We start from the raw sequence: 21,997 nt of genomic DNA, 5'->3' as shown, positions 1-21,997 counted from the left end.
ATACATAAGTGTTATCATTATGCTTTTATCTATTACTGTTACCATGGAACTGGGAAATAAACTCTTGCACTCAACCACATCTTTATAGGACAAGAGCTGTGAAAATGGGGGAAGGGGACTCTGATCTAAAGGAGGGAGTGGGCCTGTCTACTAGGCAGGACTTTTAAATGAAGGTCTTCTAGAAAAACCATATAATAAAGGTCACAAACTAAGAGGATGGCTGAGGAAAGGAGGACCAATGTGACTCTGCTTTCTATGTAACACCTGAGATGTCCTTCAGGAGCCCAGCAGTCCTGGGATGTGAGAAGGCAAGTGCCCCTGTCCTCTTTTTTTGGATGAGGGCATGCAGTCCCAGCAGGCTAAGGGGCTACCCTTGATCACATGACTGGGATGTGGCAGGCCCATGTTGGACCTGGGTGTTTTGCTACTGCAGTCCCCGGGGGCTGAGTGCAGGTCTAGGATCCAAGAACTGAACTCCCCTTGCAGTGCTCCTGGGGCTGCAACCCACAGCACTGGGGCCTCCAGCATACAAGCCAGGGGCCTGTCCAGCAGGACAGGGTGTGCTCAGCTCAGCCTCTCCATGGCCTGAAGGCCACCCTGACCCTGCTTCTCCCCCAGGCGTATTCATCATCTGCTGGCTTCCCTTCTTCATTACGCACATCCTCAACATACACTGTGACTGCAACATCCCGCCAGTCCTGTACAGCGCCTTCACGTGGCTGGGCTATGTCAACAGCGCCGTGAACCCCATCATCTACACAACCTTCAACATCGAGTTCCGCAAGGCCTTCATGAAGATTCTACACTGCTGACTCTGCCGTCTGCCTGCACAGCAGCCACTTCTCACCTCCAGGCCCAGGCTCTCCGGGCCTCATCCCTGTGAGCCATGGGCAGAAAGGCCCTGAAGGACTGGGTCTTCTAGTCATCCCGCCGGCCCTGCAGCGTTAACTTGGCTCTGCTTCCCTCTGCCCACACACCCTCACTCTGCCATGGCAGGCTAAAGAGCCCCGCATTGGTACCAGCCCTGGGACTGGACCTATGGCTCAGGGCAGCTCACAGAGTCTCCCTCCCACCTCCAGGCCCTCTCTCCTTGGCACCGAAGATTCAGTTGCCCTCCTTGACCTTTCTTTGGGGCACTGGGGTCTCTGGAGTTACTGGAGTCAGAGTCGAGGATATAAGGGCAAGCAAATTCTATTGGGTTTCCCCTGGTTTTCATGGGCCTGTGCTGGAGCAGGCAGTCAGAAGGAGGGACAGTTCTCACTATCCAAAGCTCATGTGGGGAAAAAACTTCAGCCCTGGGAGACCCATGTAAATATCAGATAACACATGGACCCCAGAGGAGCCCAAGCCAAAAATCTTAGCTCTCTTTCCCACCCCAGTGATCCCTGTTTCCCCCAGCTTTGGTCCTGACTCATCCCACTCTGTTACAGCTCTCCTTACAGCTTCCACAGCATTGGAGGGAGGAACCCTAATCTCCAAGGGCCCCAAAAGGGTCTGTGGAGAGAGAAAAGCCAGGCCTCCCTTCTTCTAGCCAAAGCTGGCCAGTCTGGGAAGTTAAGTATTGAACCCACATCTGGGCCTGAGTCGGGGGACATTTGAGGTTCTTTGAGAGTTTGCCTCTTGCCACACTCTGACATAAAGTGTCTTTCCCTTTCTCTTCCTTCTGGAGTCTTCTCTCTTCTCTTTCCTTTCCCTTCCAGCGTCTCTGCCTTAGAGGAGTCCATGGCTAAGAGGCTGCTGAGGGCCCTTTGGTCTGCCCTGGCCCTGCTTTGAGAGGGGAGGGGAAACTGGAGCTTGGAGGCGCCCCCAGGCCCCAGACTCTGTAACATCACTATACGTGCACCAAACTAATAAAACTTTGACAAGTAACTCTCAAGGGCCCCTGGGTAGCCCGGAGCAGTGCCAACACCATCCTTAACATACAGAGAGAGCCAAAACTCTTATTTCTGACAAGGTCCTTCTAGACTAGAGGGAAGCCAGGTATTCCCACCTCTCTGGGTCTGGTTCCTCTGAAGGTTGGCTCTTCCTTTGGGCTTTTCCTCCACCAGGCCAGAGAAGGCTCCTTGGAAAAAGTGGCGTTGGAGGTGCCGGCCTTGCCTGTGTGTCTCTCTGTCCTTCATCCTGTCTCTGTCTCATGTCAGGATCTCCAGCTTTGGGACAGGTTGCAGAAAGCAGGCCAAGCCCCGAGTGCTGTGGCCTAAACATCTCTGCTTCCTCTTGCTCCAGACCTGTCCAAGCTCCAACCTTCCTGGGGTTACAACTCAGCCCTGCCCTGAAAACAGAAACGTGGCTTAAAAAAAAAAAAAGAAATATAAATCCACCAGTGGAAGAAGAATGTTCTTACCACCTTGAGAATAACAGTGGTGATGACAAACAAGGTGGTGGCACCCACAGGTTCAGGCTCTGGGGAGCTGTCAGGGCATAATTTGCATGCTAAATACAATATTTTTAGCAGCAAAGTTTGGAGCACTTAATTTGCCCTGAACATTTAATTATGGACTTTGATCTTCTCTTTGAACCTGAATGTAGTGCTAAGCCTGGGAGAGTTCTTGTCCCCAGGAGCACTCTGATTTCAGAAGTGGGGGATAAACAGGCCCTTTATATAGCCCAGGGCAGCCAATAACTCAGTGACCTCCTCCTGAGGAGGCATCAGGCCCCAGTAGGGGTTCAGACACCTTAGGCACTCTCATCGGCTGATACTGGCTCACAAGCAGCTCATCCACTGTGTTCTCAGTCCATGGATGATCTTGACCTGGATAGAGCTTACACATTCACCTTATTATTCGAAACCCACGAGGCCATACAATCTATAGTGGTGAGAATTGGAAGAGATGACAAAGAAAGGCAGAGAAAGAGAGGAAGGAAGGACTCAGCACAGGAAGGGAAGAGAGCCCTGGAGCAATCTGAGAAGAGCCCTGTCAGAGAGAAGAGGGGAAGAGGGGAAGAGGGGAAGAAGAGGGGAAGAGGGGAAGAGGGGAAGAGGGCAGGGCAGGGGCGGGAGGCGGGGCAGGAGAAAGGTGCCCACAGTTGTCATGAGGCTTCAAGTATTTCTTCCAGACAGCAGATTGACAGCTGGAGTGGGCAGGGGGAGGGCTGGGTTCCACCCCCTTCCCCTTCAGCACTTTAGGGGCAAAGGAATGGGAGGAATGGGACCTGGGAGCACAGAAGTGGAAGGGGTTTTCCCTTCCTGGGTTCCCATGGGTGAAAGAGCAACCCAGGCTCTGGCTCTGTCCGTGGAGACTGTGCCTTTGACCCCTTTCTTTTGGCAGTGGAGGCACCTCCAAATTTTTCCTCCTCTCTGCTCCTGCTGTGTTCTGTGCCTATATCTCTGTAGAATGCCTTATAATCTGAGAAGTGCACATTTGCCTTTACAGCTGGTGTAGTCTGTAGCATCCCCTTGCCCTTCCTTACCTAGAGTGCAGCACTGAGTCACCACTAAGGGGCCAGGCATGGCTGGGCACCTTGCATAGTCATCTCAGGTGGGAAACCGAGTCACATAGTTACAAAGGAGCAGATCCAGCTGAGACTGCCCATTCACAAGGCTTCAGGACCTTATTCTCCCCCAGGTGAGTTTGAAGAATTCCCGGGTGACCACAGGCTGGGGAGAGGTCCTGGGAGCTGAGAGGGTGAGTGGTTCATCGTTTCATTTCTTTGTCCACCCACTCACTGTTTTACTCAGTGAATATTTATTGAGCAATTATTATACTCTAGGTCTTCAGTGAAGTGCTGGGAATGAAACAGTGAAGAAGGTGGGCATGATCCTGCCTTCCTGGGTTCATAGTCTGATGGGATGACAGACATTAACCTAATAGTCACAGAATAAAGTAAGCATACCACTTCGCCCAAGGAGAGCTCTGACTAGGTGTGGAGACTGCCATCAGAACCTTGGGAAGGGTAACAAAGCACAGGCATGTGCTACACAGCTACAAGATGCGTTTTCCTGATGGTGTGAGAGGGAGCAGCTCTGGAGTGCCTGGACTTTGAAGCAAATGGAGAATTGGCAGAGGCAAGAAGATTGCAGCGGGAAAATTTCCTAGGTGGCTGGTCAAGGGGCCCCTAGAAGAAACAACTGCAGATCCTGCTTCCTAGGTAGCTTCAGAATAGGAGCAGCCAGGGACCTACAACCAGGAACACTGAGAGCTGGCCTGCCTGGGGGCATTCCCAGTGCCCCCACCTAGCTGGGGACTGTCCTCATCCCCAGAGGCGGCATGGCTGTCTTTTCCTGCCACCTGGCTTACTGATATCTGGGCCCAGGACCCCTGTGACTTTGGCTCACATCCATGCAGAATCATTGTTACTTTGCTGCTCTTCTATTTTTCTGTTCCTGCCCCGCCTCGTTGACATTATACTGTTAATTCCTTATTCCTTACCCTCTTCCCAGATAACAGCCTTCTCTTCCATCCTAAACCCCACTTGAACCAATCCAGTCCCCTCCAAGCATCTCCTGGACCCTGGGAGATGACATCAGCTAGCTTGTCTGTCCCCAGAAACAACAGGAGCCCAGGCTGTGCTGTGTAGGTAGTTTCTTGTGCTGGGAGAAGGAATCCATGGGGAGAACCCTCCCAGTTGTGACCTCAGGAAACCAGAAAAAACAGGGCACCTCAGGAATTAACAATATAATGTCAATGAGGCCGGGCAGGAACAGAAAAATAAAAGAGCAGCAAAGTAACAATGATTCTGAAGGCTTTTCCCTCTAATTGAGTTTGGCCTCCATATACCCCATGGGGCATTCCTAGGCTCTACCCCCATGGAAGAGAAGCCTCTCACCTGAGGATGGTGGTTTGCTCAGGTGGCAGAGGTGACCATGGTCCCTGCCTCCCTTGACTCTGTAACTTATGCCATCTACTCCAGTCCAGTTTCCTGACCTACCTTTAGTGCAGCTGGAAGAGACTAGTGTGATCAGAAGTTTCATTCTTTAAAATCAGAGAGAGAAAAAAATTGTTTGGGGCTAGCTAGGACATCCATATCCTCTGAATTTCCCTGACCAGGTTATCCCCAAACACTGTCCTATTGTTCCCAGGAATGCACAGTGTATTTGAAGAGAGCCATTTGGAAGCCAGACTCTGAGCTATCTCCAGGGCAGAAGAAAGGTTAGGGTGGACAAGAGAGGAAGGTAGTTGCCCTGGAAAAGACAAGTTCCATTGTCTAGTGTTAGCAAGTGCTGCTTTGGAGCCCAGAGCCAGGATAGATGACATGATTCCAGCCCTTTTGTCCTGGTAATCCTCAGGTCTTACCTCCTCCCTTTCTTTATCCTCTCTCTGAGGTTGCTGTGTTCATTCACCTGCCTTCTTCTGTCCTTTGCCGGTTTGAAAGCAGAGTAGGGTCCAAGAAAGCAGCTCACCAGCTTCATCCTGCTCTATCCTGGTGGATGCAAGCATGGCACCTTTGCTTTGCTCATATCATGCCCACTGCCTGGCTCTGGGGACTCCTGATAGCAAAATCTGTGGACCATTCTTACCACGGTGTCTTAGCAGGGGCTGGCTGGTGGGGCTTGCCTTTGCCCTATAGCTGACCCCATACTATTTTGTGGGTCCCAGGGTCACAGCTCACAGCAAGACATTGAAGAAAAGTCTCCCCTTCCTTCTTAGAATTCACTGGCAAAAGAAACTAGGCAGCTGTTTCCTAGAGCATCCTCCCCTACAAGCTCCCAAAGGTCAGATTGTTTCAGCCTTACACCAGAGAAACATTCCTCTGATGTAGCAAAAGCTTCCGGAAATTAACGAGTTGGGTGTTTACTGTCTTGCCCTTTGCCCAGTATGGCACTGGGTTTCACTATTACAATAGCCCAGGGAGATATGCATTATCTCTGCCAGATGAAGTGACCAAGGCTACCAAAATTTCAGCAACCTGAGGTCAGGCAACTAGTGGATCACTCAGTCAGGATTCATACAGAGGTCTCCCTGCCAAGGCCACCAACCTGGCCTTCCTCTGCCTCAACCTAGCCCAGATCTACTCTCTGCCCCTTAGATGACATTACAGCCAAAGCCCTGGGTGCCTATAGTCCAATTCAGCAAGCATGAGCAGATTACCTTTCGGACCTGTGCCCTGTCCCTGAGAAAGGACTAGCTAGGGAGGATACAAAAACAAGCAGGGCATGGTAACATGGCATGCACTGAGCAAGAAGACAGACCAGAGAACCCTTTCTCAACCTCACTGCAGAGGGTGCTGGTATAGTGTCCTTGCTTGGGGGAAGGGGTGCATCTCCAGCAGTGCTGCAGAGCAGAGCTCACGAACAGGGACAGGTAAGTGGGATTTTATGGGATAGGTAGGTCTCCAACAGGCACTGGTGGGAGACCAGCGTGATAGAGAAGGCCAGGTGGGCCTTGGGCTGGTGAGCAGGATGGCAGAACTGGTCACAGGGGAAGTCAAGACAGGTCTGGGAGAGACTAGTGCCCTAATTCACTCAAGGGCCCTAACAAGCTGGGAAGGAGCGTTTTATGGGGGGTGCCGAGGGTGGGCAGAGAAGGAATGTTCCCGAACAGAAGATGACCAGAGCTGCCATCTGTGTATTCAGGAAGCCCTGGTACCTTTTTCTTTTCCTGAGTCCTCCCTTGAATTCCACTGCCTTCCTTCCTTCCTGCTATGAGCCTGGAAATCTGCTTTCTCCCTCTTTACCCTTACCCCGAGTCATTCTCCCCCTGGAACTTGAAGGAGGTAACGATTTCTCATTTGCTTGGTGCTTTTATGTTGTATCCCATGCCTTTCCAGCCCTCAAAGTTTTCTGCTGATTGCTACAAGCCTGCCTTCCTTCCAAGAGGATCACAGATGTCCCTTTGGACTTCTGCCCTGCACTTGAGCTCTTGTAGCTAAGGTGCCCTGTTTTTTCTGGTTTCCTGATGTCACAACTGGGAGGGTTCTCCCCATGGATTCCTTCTCCCAGCACAAGAAACTACCTACACCGCACAGCCTGGGCTCCTGTTGTTTCTGGGGACAGACAAGCTAGCTGATGTCATCTCCCAGGGTCCAGGAGATGCTTGGAGGGGACTGGATTGGTTCAAGTGGGGTTTAGGATGGAAGAGGAGGCTGTTATCTGGGAAGAGGGTAAGGAATAAGGAATTAACAGTATAATGTCAATGAGGCAGGGCAGGAACAGAAAAATAGAAGAGCAGCAAAGTAACAATGATTCTCAATGAGTGCTGGGGCTATGATGATCTAATTGCATCCTCTCAATGATAAATCTGGTACAAATATGGAGGCTGAAGCTCTGAAAGTCTAGGGAAAGTCAAGAGCTAGTAAAGGGCAGAATCAAAACCCCATTCTAGGTCTGTCTGGCCAGTTCTTCATCCTCTGTCACTGGCCAGGATCCTGGACTCCCACCACAGAGCCCTACTTCCTTAGCCTACACTCAGCTGAAGGGGTCTGTGGAATGCATGGTGCATCCCAGCTGAGTCCACTCTCTGCTGGCAAGGTGATAGCAGCTCCCCTCCATCCCTCACACTGAGTCCAAGCTCCTGAGTGAGGGTGGACACCAAGATCTCCCCACTATGAGCCCACCCTCCCCACCTACTCTAAACAGAAATGCCCTTCCCTGCAAACAGCTGTTTCTCTCCTACATTCTCCAGCTGGTTGGCCTTTCCCTGCTTCCAACCAGCCCAGCCTTTGCCCTTCCTCTCCTCCACCCTTGTCACATTTTTCAACATTCGCATCTTCCAGGAGAAGCTTTCTGATCAAGTTCACTTGGCTTGGAAACTGGCCAGAGGAGGGGAGAGGGAGGAGAAGGGTACAAATCCCTGCCCACTGTCCACGTGTGGCTACTTAAATTTATTCATACTAAAAATTTGATTCCTGGGCTGGGGATTTAGCTCAGTGGTGCTGCTGCCTGACTTGCAAGCACAAGGTCCTGAGTTTGATTACAGGTCCCCCCACCCAAAAAAAAAATTGATTCCCCAGGCACACTCACCACAGTCAAGTGCTCAGTATACTAAAGTATTAGACAGTGCAGATATAGGCAGCTAGGAGGCATTCTCCTCTAAAGTCTTGGACAGCGCTGGTCCAGAAAGGCTCCCAAGTTTGGGTACCTTCAATTAACATGAAAGCAAGGAGCAGGCTTGCAGAGGGGGAAAGGAGTGTTCAGGTTAGGATAGTTTGAGCTTAGGGATTCCATAGCACCTCCAAGTGGAGCGGTCCAACAAGAAATTAGAACACTCAATTTCTAGTACCCCATACCTAAGCTCCCCAAACAGGGCTGGAAAGTCCACTAGAGACTCTCTCCTCAAGAATTTCAAGAGCCTTATTAAAATCCAGTTGTGAACATCCTTGGGAAACCTCTGGAAGCCAGCGGTGTTGAGATGGGACTCAAGGCAGATGCTATGTCCATGTCTGGCTAGGGTGACTTGAGAGAGCAGAAGGTGCTCACAGGTAACGAGAGCACCTGCTTGCCGGGGCTGGCTTAAAACTATCATTTCAGCTATGAATTGGAGAAAATATAAAAGAAGCAGGGGTCTGAGGATCCCAGCCTAGACTCAGAATCATCTGAGATGAAAGAATTCCTAGGGACAGTCCCGTCCATATCGCCATGGGACAACGGGTGCCAAAAAATCATCTACCTCTTCTAAAGACTTCCTTCAAAGGTCCTTCCTCAAACTCTTCCCAACAAGATAAGCCAGATGCTACCCTTCTCTGTGGCTCTGTCCTCACCATTTCCACTGAGTCTTCTGTGCTGAACTGGCTGTGAATATGTAGACCCAACCATCTCTTCTGGCTCCCCTGGAATCCTAGATTAGGAGTGAGAGTGACTCCAGGGTGCAGGAAGATGCAAACAACCTCATGTTCCCCTTCCCTGCCCTCTTTCTGCTCTGCTTGTTCTGGGAAAGTCAGGCATCCTAGAGACATTCTTAACTACAAGTTTTGCTTAAGGCTTAGTCTCATGAAGAACCAAGAGACTGGGGGAGGGAACTAGCAGGGAGAAGGAGAATTGAAGTTTGCTGAGTGGCCCCTAGACCCCAGGTGTCCCTACTCATCTACCAAGGCTCCGCTGTCCTGCAGCAGGGTGGGCCAGCAACTCTTTAATGTTCTGCTTTGGAAGGCCACACTGAGAAATCACGGAATGCCCCCTGGTGGTGGTGCTCAGCCCTGGCTATTTTTCAGAATCACCTGGGAATTGTGCATGGTTGTTCATACCAAGATTCTAACCAGGATTTTCTGCTTTAACTGGTTGCAGGTAGGGCCAGATTTGGGTATATTTTTAAAGCCCCTCACAAAATGGAGTGGTTGCACATACCTGTAATCCCAGCATTCTGGGACATTGAGGCAGAACTGCAAATTCTAGTTTGGCTTGGGCAATTTAGGGACCTAGCAAGACCCTGAAGGGCTAGGGATATAGCTCATTGCAAAAGCCTTGGGTTCAATTCTCAGTGCAAAAAAAAAAGTCCCTCACCAGCAAAGTCTCATGTGCAAGCTTTACAGCTGTGGCTAGAGGACACAACCCAGCCCAAGGCAGCTTCCAGGTCTGGCCTTTCTGTGGCAGCTATAGGCTCCAGCAAGGTGAGGTGAAGTGTCCAAAGCCCAACAAGCTGGAGCCAGAGGATGGAGCACTGCTTAAAGGGTCTCATGCACTGGGCGGGATTGTACATGCTGCTGCCTTGTCTCTCCCACCTCTGCTAATACCAGAATGCTGACTGTGGACTCATTCCCACACTGCAGTACCCAGCCCAGAAAAGTGACACACAAAGCCAGGCCTGTCTCTTGGCTTAGGGCTCAAGGCTGGCTGGAAGCTGGGGCACAAAGTCCTTTTTCTGAGAGTTACAGAACATCCTTGGGCTGGAGAGGCCATTTCTGCTGTGCTGGGTGGGAGGCACCGAGGAGCAGCACTGGACCCCCAGGGCACCTGTCCTATCCCATGCCCTCCCAAGGGCTGCTGAGCCAGGGCCCTCACTACACAAAGTCAGTGTGCCCTGCCCCAACTGCCCCCAACCAGCTGGCAAGTGGCTAGGCTGTGGCCAAGGGAGAGCCAGCTTTGTGAGTGGCTGCTAAGCAGGAAAGTCACTGCCTGGCCAGCTCCACACCAAGACCAGACAACCCACTCCTCACCACCACAACCCCTCATCTGCCCCTGCCTCTTCCCCTCGTGTAAACTCACACATGTGTTATATACACACACACTCCAACTCTCCTCGGGCACCCTCCACCTCTCTCCCAGGTGAGCTCACATACTATATTATACACACACATGCAATATGCTAGTTCTCTCCCCCACCCTCCATACTACTGGTCCCTACATGTACCCAGTCCCACAGTCAATCCATCTCTATTGCAGAGATTCAGATGTACAGCTTTATTGACTCCAAGATTTGAAATGGCCCATACTTCTGGGCACAAAGAAGTGTAAGGGTGTGGGGCCAGGGACCAGGAAACTGGTGCCCCACATCGGATCACTCATCTATAGTAGGGACAACCATTCTTCACAGCCAAGAGACCATGCAGGAAACAAGGGAGGCCCACTGGGAAGATGCAGTCACTGTGGTGATGGGCTGCCTGAGGCCTTAAGTAGCCAGCAGGCAGCTACTCTGAATTCTGAGCCCCTGGCCCCTGGGCAAAGTGGGTGAGTTTGGCTGCCCTGCCCCAGTCTGAGAGGAGGGCCAGCAACACAAGATATAAGCTGGCAAGAACCCACTTCCCTTATATGTAGACCTGACTTTGTCTTCAGAGGGGCTTTCTTGGATGCAAGGACCCCATGAACTCAGAGGCAGGGGACACAATGTGACAGGAATCTCGGAGCTGGAGAGCGCTGAACTGGACGTTTGAATCCATGTAAAGAATGAAAACGAGGCCAGGGGTCTTTGGAGATGACTTGAAGGAGGAGCTGGAAGCAGTTGTCCAAGCCAAGGGGCTATTTCCAAGCTATGACCTCAGTGGTACATCTCCCCTTGCCTCTATAACCCAGGACACCAGGTTCCTATTTCCTCTCAAGGTCAAAAGAGCAGGAGGGAAGGGGTCCTCCCAAAAGCCAAGTTTCATTTCCACCACCCCAACCTTTTCCAAGCAAGGTAGAGTCTAAACTTGCATCTGGGCTCCTGGCTCAACACTGCCCAGAATGGCCAGTGAGGGCTCCTTGCCCTCCAGGAAGGCCACGATGCTCTGCTTTTGGCTCCTGAGGGCCAGTTGCAGCGGTGTGCAGCCCACTTCATCCTGGATGTCCAGCTGGGCACCAGCCCTGATCAGAACTTTGAGGATGGCTGTGTTCCCCTTGAGGGCAGCCAGATGGGCAGGTGTCCAGCCCACCTTGTTACAGGCATGCACATCTGCTCCATGCTCCAGGAGGTTGATAACACTCAAGAAGGCACCCCTCTGGACTGCCAGGTGGAGGGGTGTCCAGCCCGACTGCTCAGCAGCATTGGGGTGAGCCCCACACTGCAGCAGGGCCAACAACACTGTCTCTTCCCCGTGGTGAGCAGCCAGATGTAGGGGGGTCCAGTTCATACTTCCAAGAGCACCCATATCTGCATGGCTTTCAGCCAGCAGGTGGATGATCTCTAGGTGGCCCTTGTAGGTTGCTAGATGCAGAGGCGTCCAGCCCTGCTGAGTTGGCAGCTCCAGGCTGGCTCCATATCTGAGCAGCATCTTGCAGATGAGGTACTTGCTGCAGGCAGCGGCAATGTGCAGTGGGCTATAGCCACTCTGGTCAAGGGCATCAGGGGCTGCCCCACTCTTCAGCAGGTACTGGATGGCCCGAACTTTGCCCCGCTCCACTGCCAGGTGCAGTGGTGTCCTCAGGTTTCTTTGCTGAGCATCCAGCTCAGCTCCCTGGCTGGTCAGCAGCTTGACCAAGCTGACATGGCCGAAATAGGCAGCCACGTGGAGAGGAGTCTTCCCCTCAGCTTCACGCAGGTTGGGGTCAGCGTGACGGGAGACCAGAAGCCGTGCCACATTCTCAAAGTTGTTCTGTGTGGCCAGGTGAAGTGGGGTCCAGCCCTCATGCTCCTGAGCATCCACGAGGGCCCCATGGTCCAGGAGCAGGCGGGCAGTGCGGTCATCCCCATTCTGGGCCGCAAAGTGCAGCGGGGCCCAGTCATCCTCATCCACCAGGTTGGCATCAGCACCATGTGTCAGGAGTAGAGCACAGAGGTCAGGCTGTTGGTCCTGGGCAGCAATGAGGAGAGGCGTGTAGCCAGAGGCTGTCTGGCAGTCCACATCAACCTCATGGGCCAGTAGAAGCCTCACTTGCTCCACACTGCCCTGGGCCACCAGGAAGTGGAGGGGCATGACCTTGTTCTCGTAGACACGCAGTTCTTCATCACTGGGGACAAAGCTCTCGCTGTCAGAGGGTTGCAAAACCTGCTTCAAATAATCTCCCGAATCTGCTGGAAAGAAGATGGGTTAGAAAAAGAGACCTGACCTGTCCAGAGGTCCTCGTGGACATCCCCCTGCCTCATCCAGAGGCAGAGAATAGAAGAATGAGAGCAAAGCCTTTCCTGGTATCCGGGGTCTCCACACATTCATTACTGTCACTGTAGGAGTTCTGGCATCATTGTCTTGGGTCACTGATCCTGCAGATGTGGTAGAAACAACTGGGCCCAGGTTCAGATCTTTACTCCACCAATAGCATCCCTGATCTCAGCCAGTTCTCTGCCTCTTTAAGGTTCCACTTTGGGCTGAGTAAAGGGGAGATCAACAATTCTCAGCTTATCACACCAGTGCGAAGACAAAGTAGGTACGTAAAATCTTTCAGGGGAGGACCAGAGAGGGTAAGTCCATGCAAATTGGAAGTACAGTTGTGGTTGGACCTCTATAATCTAAACTCCCCCTGAGGTCTTTAGGCCTTGCTTCCCACTACTCTACCCAGGGTATCAGAATTAAAAATTATAAGAATGATCACTGCCTGGGCCTGACCCCCACAGATTCTGACTTGATTTGTCTAGGCTGGGTCCCAGGCATCCACTTTTGTTTGTTTTGTTTTTTTTTTAATTTCCCAAGTAATTCTAATGTGCAGCCTGCATCGAGAACCAATACTCCACCTCTTGGGTCAGAATGGAGGAGTCAGGTCTTGCTAGGACATGGACCTGAAGGGAAAACAGAACCAAGACCCTCAGTACATGTGTGTTTCTGGACCATTCATCTGGGTACTAGGAAAGGGCCCCACCACCTTGGATGTATGACAGGCCCCCAGGGAGGAGGAGGGAGCATGGAACAGGCTGTGGCTGGATCCTTCCTGTGGGTTCTCTGGTCCCATCACAGCACCCTGGGCTTACCACTGTCCGTTAGCTCCTGACCGGCTTCCTCACTGACCTGGGAAGGCAGAATCAGTAGAAACAGGGCAGATCATCAAGGGAGAACTCCCTGACACCCCTCAGGACTCACATCCCTCCCCAACCTGGAAACTCTCCACCTATGCCATTGCTCATCCAGCTGTGCCTAGAGGAAAGCATGAGCGGAGCAGACCTGGCCAGACCAAGGTGGCCCAAGGCTTGGCCTTCCCTTGGGGCCACATGGCAGCAGGGTGGATCTGTGGTTTCAGCCAGGAGCCCCCTCTAGCCTCCAGCTAGTTCCCATGTCACAGCAGAGACAGGAGGGCAGATGTTGACACCTATAGTGTGACAGCTTAGGAGAGCCAAGGCCTCCCCCTGCAGGACCTCAGACAGTATTGATCTGAAGCCCTCCTGGCCTGCTCCACCCACCTGCTGGGCCCGGTGGCGTAGAGATGGTTTACAGGACACCTTCCTGGCCAGGGCCTCAATTTCAGGGTCTGCCACAGGGCACTGGAGCAAGGACAGCAGCATGTCTGTCTCAACTGTGATGTCTGCTCCACAAGAGACAGAGAGAAAGGAGGCAACAAGTTGGCCAGTGGTACCCTCCCAATTTTAGATATGCTAACATTTCCTATGTCTCCCCAAAACCTATTTCTGGGCTCATATATAAATACATAGCATTCAGGGAGGCAGAAGAACAGTGGGTCCCAGTTTTGCCTTGGTAGGGACACATTTAGCAAGTCTCTGATACTCTGAGGATCACAGTCCTTTTCCATTTGACAAAGGGGCAGGACCAGATGATATCTAAGATGCTCACACATATATGTTGATGCTCACACATATATGTGCCTAAAGAATAAGATACCCTCAGTGTCCCTTCTAGGCATGGGGTCCTATGGCCTGGGACCCCATGGCCCAGGAGTACTTTTATGAGTGAAGACGCTGCAGCCCTGACAGGACCTGGGACTGGCTGCACAGCTCAACAACAGGGCTAGGCTCAGATGCTGCACCTCCTGTCTTCTAGCACTGAGGGTTTCTGCTCAACCTCTCACAGGTACACACCCAAAAACCCACACAGCTCAAAATCCTGACCTCAGCTGCCCGAGATTCCAATGCCATCCTCCCAGCCTTGTGATGCAGATTTTGCTGCAAAACTCTCTCCAGGCCCTAGTGCTGCAGTTGTATCTGCATAGCTCTCAGGAGTGGTCTTGGTGTCAAATCACCTCCCCTCCTGGCCCCATCCACTCCCTGGGCCCTGGGTAGGGAAGGCTGGATGAACACCTAGAAAGCATGGTCTCTTCTTGGGGTCCTGATCCCAGCAACGCCTCATCAGGTCCACCATCTGCTGGGCCTCGCCTGGCCACTCATCAGAGACAGGGTGCAGGGAGGGCCGCATGCCCGCTGCTACTCGGATGATGATGGTCATCATGTTGAGTCCTATGAGAGGAGGCCCAGGCTGAGCCAGTGCTAGGAGGTAGGGCAGAGGGGCTGGGTAGGAAGGTAGGGGCAGAGAGGATCCTAAAGGGTATGCACACAGTAGGGGCTCTATAAATACTTGGGGCACAAATAGCTGGATCTTGAACCCACTTGAGCCCCTGATTTGAGCAGGTGAGTCTCTGGGCCGGCTCCAGCCACATCCCAGTTCAAGAGTGAGCATGACCCCACACTGCAGCCTTTTGCTGTTCAAAGCTAGCAAGGGAGACAAACAGTCCTGGATCTCTTTACTTGTCTCTAGATGGCAGGATGGGGAGAGGGCAAGCAAGAACACTTTGTGGCAAGGGTTTTACAGCCACAAAGCATGATCTAGGCTGACTTTTGTTGTCCCCTTTATTCTTATATGACCTCTAGAAACAAGAGGTGCAAGGAAGCAGAGTGAGGAACAAATTCTTGGAGGAGCCTTCGGTTCCCAGCACAAACCTGTTGCTTCCTCTGACCTCACCAACCTCAGCCTCCCATAGCCCTTCCAGGACCCCATCTGAGAGGGTTTCCCCTGCCCTAGACTCAGGGCTCCTGCCATTTGCTACCTGTGTATGGTTTCTTCTGAGTGAGAAGCTCCCAGATCACAATCCCGAAGCTGCAGAAGGGGAGAACATTCCCTAAGAGACTGTCAGATACCCATGATTCCCCCAGCCAGTGTGGTCCCATGGACCCCAAGGCCTCAGGAGAAGCCTCTCCAGTCAGAGTTTACCACCACTTTCCTCCCTGAGCAAGGAGGGGCTGGACCTTATCCCTGTCCTGCTCTGCCCACTGGCCACAGGGACTGGGCATCAGGGTGGCAACAATCTGCCTCCTGGGTAGGTGACATAGAGCCCAGTTACCCTCTCACCTGTACACGTCGTACTTGGGCCCTGGGGCCTTGTTACTCTGCAGGAACATCTCAGGAGGGATGTAGCTGAGAGTACCCCGCAGCGCTGACCTCTCAATGTACTGCATCCGAGTTGACTCTTCCATCCACTTGGACAGGCCAAAGTCTGAAATCTGGTAGAAAACAAGGTGCGAGGAGTGAGTTGCAATAGTCTTGCCTCCAGAAGCTAGCTTTTATTTCTCACCCTTCCAGTTTATCACAGTGCTTTCCTACAACACTCTCTCCCTGCTGAACCACTAACTACCTGCATGATCTTGGACAAGTTATTACCTTCTCAGAACCTCGGTTTCCTCATCTGTAAAATGGAAATAATATGAGTACTTTACTCACAGTGATACTATGGGCATTAAATGAGGTAGCATACAAACAGAATTTAGAACACAGCACGTGATAGATACTTGCCAGGTGTTGTGATTAGTTTGAGGGATTATGGATACTGCTGCCATCTTCCATGAGCTTCTGTTCATCTGCCTGTACTTACACCATGTATGTTTATCCTCACTTTGCTCACTCACCAACTGGCCATCTATTGAAGGACATAAAGCTGGGGAGCTCTATACCCTCATTAGGGTGTGTTCAGATAAGGGTGAAATGAAAGTTTCACAAATGATCATATACTTGCAACCAATATAAAGACACAAAGATACAGTGAGGGTATAGAACAGTGCCCTGTTGGGGGTAGACAGGAGAAAACTTCCCTAAAGAGTGAGGTTTAAGCTCTGAGTTAAAAGATGATTAGGTCTTTGCTAGATAGAGAGGAGTAGGGGAATAGAATGTGTAAATATCCAAGGGGAGAAAAGAGTATGACATGTTTTAGGAACTAGAAAAAAATGGTCATCATGACCTTTCTTAGGGATTATCTCATTTATATACATTCCTGCAGCAACCAAAGAATGAGAGGGATAAGAAATAGTCTACCCATTTTAGAAACAAGAAACTGAGGCTCAAAAAGCATTATTTCTGGCATCCCAATACCCAGATTCATGCACCAAATTTTGCTATATATCCATCTTTCCCTGCTTCAGGTAAGGCCTTTTCCTTCAGTATTTGTCCAAGAAGAGAACTGCTTAAAACTCTTGACAGGCCAGCTGTCAGGCAGATAATCCTGCTCACTCAGAGTCGAGTCCAGCCTAGCTTTAAAGGGGACAAGGGATTGAGCAGGGTCCTCACCTTGACATGAATATTGTTGTCCAGCAGGATGTTGCCTGGCTTGAGGTCCAGGTGGAGCAGAGGGGGCTTAATGCTGTGGAGGAAGTTCATGGCCAAGCTGGTCTCATGGATGATGCGGAACTTGAGTTGCCAGCTGAGGCTGTGGGTGGGTAACATCTTCTCCAGGGAGCCATTGGCCATGAACTCCATCACAATGCCCAGGGGCTGCTTGCACACCCCATAGATGGGCACAATGTGCTGAAACTTGATCTTTTCCATTTTAGTTGCTTCTTCAATGAGGCAATTCACATCGGAGCTAGGAAGAGTGGGGAGCAACAGATAGAAGAGGGTGACCCATTAATTGGTAGAGCAAACCAGCAAAATGCACAAAGTAAGGATGCCAAACTGAGGGAACCCTGAGAAGCATCAGGAGCTTGCCAAGCAGTGGAGGAGAAACAAGAAGTGATGCCTAGCAGGCAGTGCAGATTAGACCTCAGATGGCCAGTAGCAACGAGACAGGACATAAAGGTTTAACAGCCAGTCCATTCTACAGAGCTAGTTATAAAAAGCATGCATCACAGCCTGCCATTTATTCTGGCTGCTTGTTTGTATGTTTATCTCCCCCAGCAGATTTCAAACCCCTACAGGGCTGATATTACGCCTCATGCTTCTGTTTTAAAATATCTATTGCCATTTTGATTATGGAAGTATTACCCTGTAGAAAACCTAGGGAATTCAGAGAGCTATAAAAAAGAAAATTAAAGCACCAGTAATCTAAACTTGTAGAACTGGCATGTTAATATTGTAGTACATTCTTTTATGATACATTTTCAAGGCATCTCTTCCCCCTTCTCCCTCCCTTTCACTCCTGTCTCTTCCCCTCTCTCTTTTGATCACAAGCAAGTGGAGCCTGAGCACTTCCCCACATTGTCGTTCTCCTGAAGCATGGTCTTGCATGACTGCATAGCATTTCGTTTTATGGATGAACTATAATTATCTTTCTTTGTACTCCCCACAGCACATTGCCTTGCACCACACAATGCATCTTTGTTGAAGTGAACAGGAGTCAAGATTTAGTGGAAAGCCTTACAAAATAAGCATTTGCAAACCCTCTCACTCACTTCACTGTGTGTGGCCACTAAACAGTAAATATGCAAATTGTTATAGACTGTTTGGGGATTGTGGGGCTAGGGATTAAGGAGAAATGGTACTTTTAAAAGAACTATATCTACAAGACTGTGACGGCACTGCAGAGCTGCTGGAGATGGGCTCACTGAGCACCCTGGAGAAGCCAGCTGGAGAGCCTGCCCTCCGCAACAAGCCACCTTCTCTCCTGGGACCTCGACAATTTGGCTACCTTGATTTCTCTTGTTCTTCTTTACTTCTCTACTATTCCAGAAATCTCTTCTCCAACTCTGATATTTTTACTGTCTTCTCTCTTCCCCTTGGGCTCACAGAAACTAGAATAACATCTGTCATGATGTGGAAAAAGTACATACAGGCTCTAGAGTCATCATCTTGACTTCAAATCCCAGTTCCATCACTTACTCTTTGCATGAGCTGGGGCAAGTGATTTCTCCCAGCTTCTAAACTGTAGAGTGGGATTAATAGTAACTGCCTTGCATGATTCCCTTTTTCAATCAGACTCCTTAAGAGGCTTGTCCCTCTGTCCTCACAGCTCACCTGCCCTCTTCTGTTTGGTCTCTGATGTCCGTAATTCACCCAACACCTGTTCCTACAATCTTCACTCTTTTTTGAAACTCTCCTTCCTCAGCCATTCCCAACATTCTCCTGGATTTCTCCCTCTTGTTCTGGTCACTTCCTCTGCAGGCTCAGAAAAGTTGGTCACCGGGCTAGGTTTCGGTGCTCTCCTCGCTTTCTTTCTACTCTATACTTTCCCTGGTCATTCTTGACACCTCCAGTTGGATATTCAAAACTTAATGGGTCTAAAGCTAAATTTTTGATTCTCTCTTACACCTGCTCTTCTCTCAGTCTTCTTCATTTCCCCCAGTTTCAGACAAGAATTTGGGTGCATTTTTGACTCTTCCCCTTGCTCCCACAATCAGGCCCTGGACAAGTCCTATCACCTCTACCTTTAAAATACAGTAAAATGACTAACTTTCAGCACCTCTACTTGTCTGAATCTTGGCCCAAATTTTTTCATTTTTTTTGGTATATGTTTGTAGTATATAAAAATTACATTCATCTTGGGGAATTAAAACATACATATTGCATCTGGATCATTTTTACTCCCCTTCCTTCCACCTTTCTTTTTTCCTCCCTTTCTATCTCCACAGAGTCTACTTCTTTATTTTCTCTTTTATTTTGCTCTTTAAATTATTTATATTTTGGGCTTCTCATATTAGAGAAACCAAGCAATATTTAACCTTCTGTGTTTAATTCATTTCATTTGGCATTATGATCTCGAGATCCATCCATTTTCCTACAAATGGCTCAAATCTTTTCTTCTTTATGGCTGAGTAGGACTCCACTGTATATCTACACACCACATTTTCTTTATCCATTTGTCTGGTGATCTGCATATAGGCAGATTCCATAATTTAGCTATTTCAAGTTGTGCTGCTATAAACATGAGTATGCATGCATCACTCGATATGATGTCTTCCACTCTTCTGGAAAGATACCAGGAAGAAGTATAATTGGATTACATAAAATTCTATTTTTAGTTTTTTGAGGGATCACCATGCTTGTTTCCACAGTGGTTGTACTAGTCTCCATTTCCCCAACAGTGTAGAAGGGTTCTTTTCCCCACAACTTCACCAGCATTTGTTGTTTTTTGAGACCTCAATGATAGTCATTGTTACTGGAATAAGATGAATCTCAGTGTTGTTTTAATTTGCATTTCTCTATTGGCATCTTGGCTCAAGTCTTACCAGTCTCTCTACTCTTCCTCTTCCCTCTTACAATCTAGTCTCAACCCTGCAGCCAGGTGACATTTTGAAAGATATATGGTAGCGTGTTACTGCCTTGCTTAGGACCCTCCAATAGAGTCTTTTATTTATAGTAAAAGCCAAAGTTCTTATAATGGCTGATAAAGCCATTCATCCATGATGTGTTCAGACCCTCAGGCACAGCCCTCTGACTTTATCCGTCTCTCTCACTCTGCTGCTGCCACATGGGCCTCTTGCCCAGACTGTTCCAACCCCAGGATCTTTGTACTGGCTGCCTCCTCTAATTAGAACACCCTACCCTTCAAAGATCTACTTAAATGGTGCCTAATTAGTAATATTTCACAAACATGTCTATATAAAACAGCAACCCTACCCCAATTCCTTCATATCCACATGGCCCACAAATGAATATTTTTAGACCAAATCTATTCTTTAAAGATCAGACTAGTCAACTTTCTTTTAATCAAGAAATGCCAAGTAGCCATAAGCACTATACACAAAATTTTTATTTATCGTAATGTGGCTATAGTGCAATGATGAGAGCCAAAAACCAAAAAATAAAAAGGACACAGAACATAGCATTCTAGACTTAACCTTCTGGGAAGACTTATGTGACAGCTGGCAGGTGACAGCTGGTGGGTGGCAGGTGGCCTGGACTAGCTCCCAGGCCACTGCTGGGCAGTTTCCATTGGCCACACCACCCCAGCCTGCAGTAGCTGGGCAGGGTTCAGCACAGCCAGCCTGAGAAGAGAAGGTGGCTCCGTGCAGGTAATGCGAAGTGCCACACCTCTCAGGAAGCCTAGTTCTGCCAGGAGAGTTTGGGGTGAGAAGGAGGGCAGTAGGGGGTGGCCAGGAGCAGTCATCACTCCCCAGAGGAAGGAAGAAGGCAGGGCACGTTTGAGAGGACTGAACGGACAGGGGCCTCTGACTTTTGTTGGTCCCACATGCACACTGTCTGACTGCAGTATTTCAGGTTCAGAGGAAGACAGCTGTGCCTAGGAAACTCAGGCTATGGGGTAGAATTTACAAACACTCGGCCTCAACCCTAGCCCACTGCGCCCTCAGAGCTCTCTAGGTCAAATCTTGCTGGCCTCAGTTTTTCCCCTGTGAAAGGTCAGGCCCCAGATACCTGGTGGCATCCTGCTGTGGAGAGATGGAGCACTTGATGGCGTACTGGGTCCTCCAGCGCTTGTGCCGCGCCTGGAACACCTGGCTGAAGCCACCGCTAGCTACTTGTAGCCAGTCGTCCTCGAAGTCGCCCCGGGTGAAGATGATGAGGCTGCCCAGCCGCTGCTCCACGGGCCCAGCGGCCATGGGGTCGGCGCGGCTACTCTGGCCCTTCCCTGTGCCCGGGACTCCCGCGGGCCTGTAGCTCAGGAGCCGGCTGCCTCCGCTTCCGGCTCCTCAGGAGGGTGGGAACCGTAAGGTGAACTGGCCCTCCCTCCTTCAGCCCAGGAGGAATTGATCCTGCCCTGCAAAGGCGGGGCAAACCTCCAGCAGGGCTGGAAGGAACCAGCAAGGGAAGAGAAGCGTGCCACTCCCCGCCGCACGCCCCCCCCCGCCCCCCCAGCACCCTGTTCTTCCTCCTCTTGGCTTTTGATTTCCTCCCAGCTCTTACCCCTGAGCTAGGTAGGGGCGCTGGAGCATAGGGGCATCCTGTAGTTGGAAACAGAAGTGCAGTTTGAGAAGTTGGCTCCCTTTTATTTAGAGCCAGTGCTGGGGGAAGTTGGTTCGTTATCTTCCTGCAGCACTATATACAGTATTTAAGAAAGGTTCTGGGATCTCTTGTGGGTCCCCAACCCCAGCAAGTATGGGGTTCAGGATACTTTACTGAAGATTTTCTGGTCTGAATCTCTTGGTCTGATTGTCCAATGCTTCCTTTTGTTTTTGTTGTTTTCTTTGGGAACAGAGGGCGTGACTCTAGTCTGCAGGGATGGTCCCTTTTTGGCCAAGTTCTTAGCCCAACCGTAGAGGAATCAGCACCTATGCACCCACAAGGGCAGTGGAACCCCTGGCCCTGTTGCCAAGAGTGGCTTGTTGCCAGAGAGGAGGCTCCATGGAACAACCAGGGCATCACCAGGGACACATCTCCTATAAGTGGGGGCAGCCCCAGCTGGAAGGACCACAGAGCAGTGTTGTGATTCTCAGGAATCTGACCCGAGAGCTCAAAGCAGAGACTTGGGGCACAGGGGGAGAAAATGTCCCTGTACAGCCACACTTGTCTGCTGAACAGATACAAAGCCCTGCTGGTGAATAAAGGTAGCCGGATGACAGCTGGCAGAGAGGTGTCCCAGAGAAGCAGTGTGCTCCCTTTCTCTGAGCTATCTGCTTCCTTCCTTTTTTCTGGCTTCTACTGTAGTAGTACCTTGCTCCATGACTGGGGATGT

General features: G+C 50.4%; 2 protein-coding genes across 3 annotated transcripts in view; one reads left to right on the top strand and one right to left on the bottom strand.

The window, feature by feature from the left end:
- Drd2 (dopamine receptor D2) overlaps positions 1 to 1,660 on the top strand; it is a 66,737-nt gene extending 65,077 nt beyond the window's left edge. The window contains exon 8 of the mRNA XM_004856608.3: positions 619 to 1,660. Within this exon, the coding sequence (XP_004856665.1) occupies positions 619 to 812 (194 nt within the window). The 3' untranslated portion in view covers positions 813 to 1,660. The remainder of the gene's footprint in view (positions 1 to 618) is intronic.
- Positions 1,210 to 21,108, bottom strand: Ankk1 (ankyrin repeat and kinase domain containing 1). Of its 2 annotated transcripts, XM_013076542.3 has the most exons (8): positions 20,740 to 21,108; positions 16,720 to 17,014; positions 15,511 to 15,662; positions 15,209 to 15,258; positions 14,466 to 14,621; positions 13,614 to 13,735; positions 13,188 to 13,224; positions 1,210 to 12,296 (listed from the first exon to the last, which is right to left on the bottom strand). In XM_013076542.3, the coding sequence occupies exons 1-8, from the start codon at positions 20,922 to 20,924 to the stop codon at positions 10,993 to 10,995; spliced, it is 2,301 nt and encodes a 766-aa protein (XP_012931996.2). In that variant the 5' UTR covers positions 20,925 to 21,108; the 3' UTR covers positions 1,210 to 10,992. The 2 variants fall into 2 exon arrangements, with proteins under 2 accessions (XP_012931996.2, XP_087068515.1); XM_087212389.1 differs by lacking the exons at positions 13,188 to 13,224; positions 13,614 to 13,735.
- Positions 21,109 to 21,997: the final 889 nt, after the last annotated feature.

This window comes from Heterocephalus glaber, unplaced genomic scaffold (genome assembly GCF_053883595.1).
Source record: "Heterocephalus glaber isolate CG9 unplaced genomic scaffold, H.glaber_assembly_v1.0 deba00001429, whole genome shotgun sequence".
In the NCBI taxonomy this organism is placed as follows: domain Eukaryota; kingdom Metazoa; phylum Chordata; class Mammalia; order Rodentia; family Bathyergidae; genus Heterocephalus; species Heterocephalus glaber.
The sequence above is the reverse complement of the archived record's forward strand: the minus strand, read 5'-3'. Positions and strand labels throughout refer to the sequence as shown.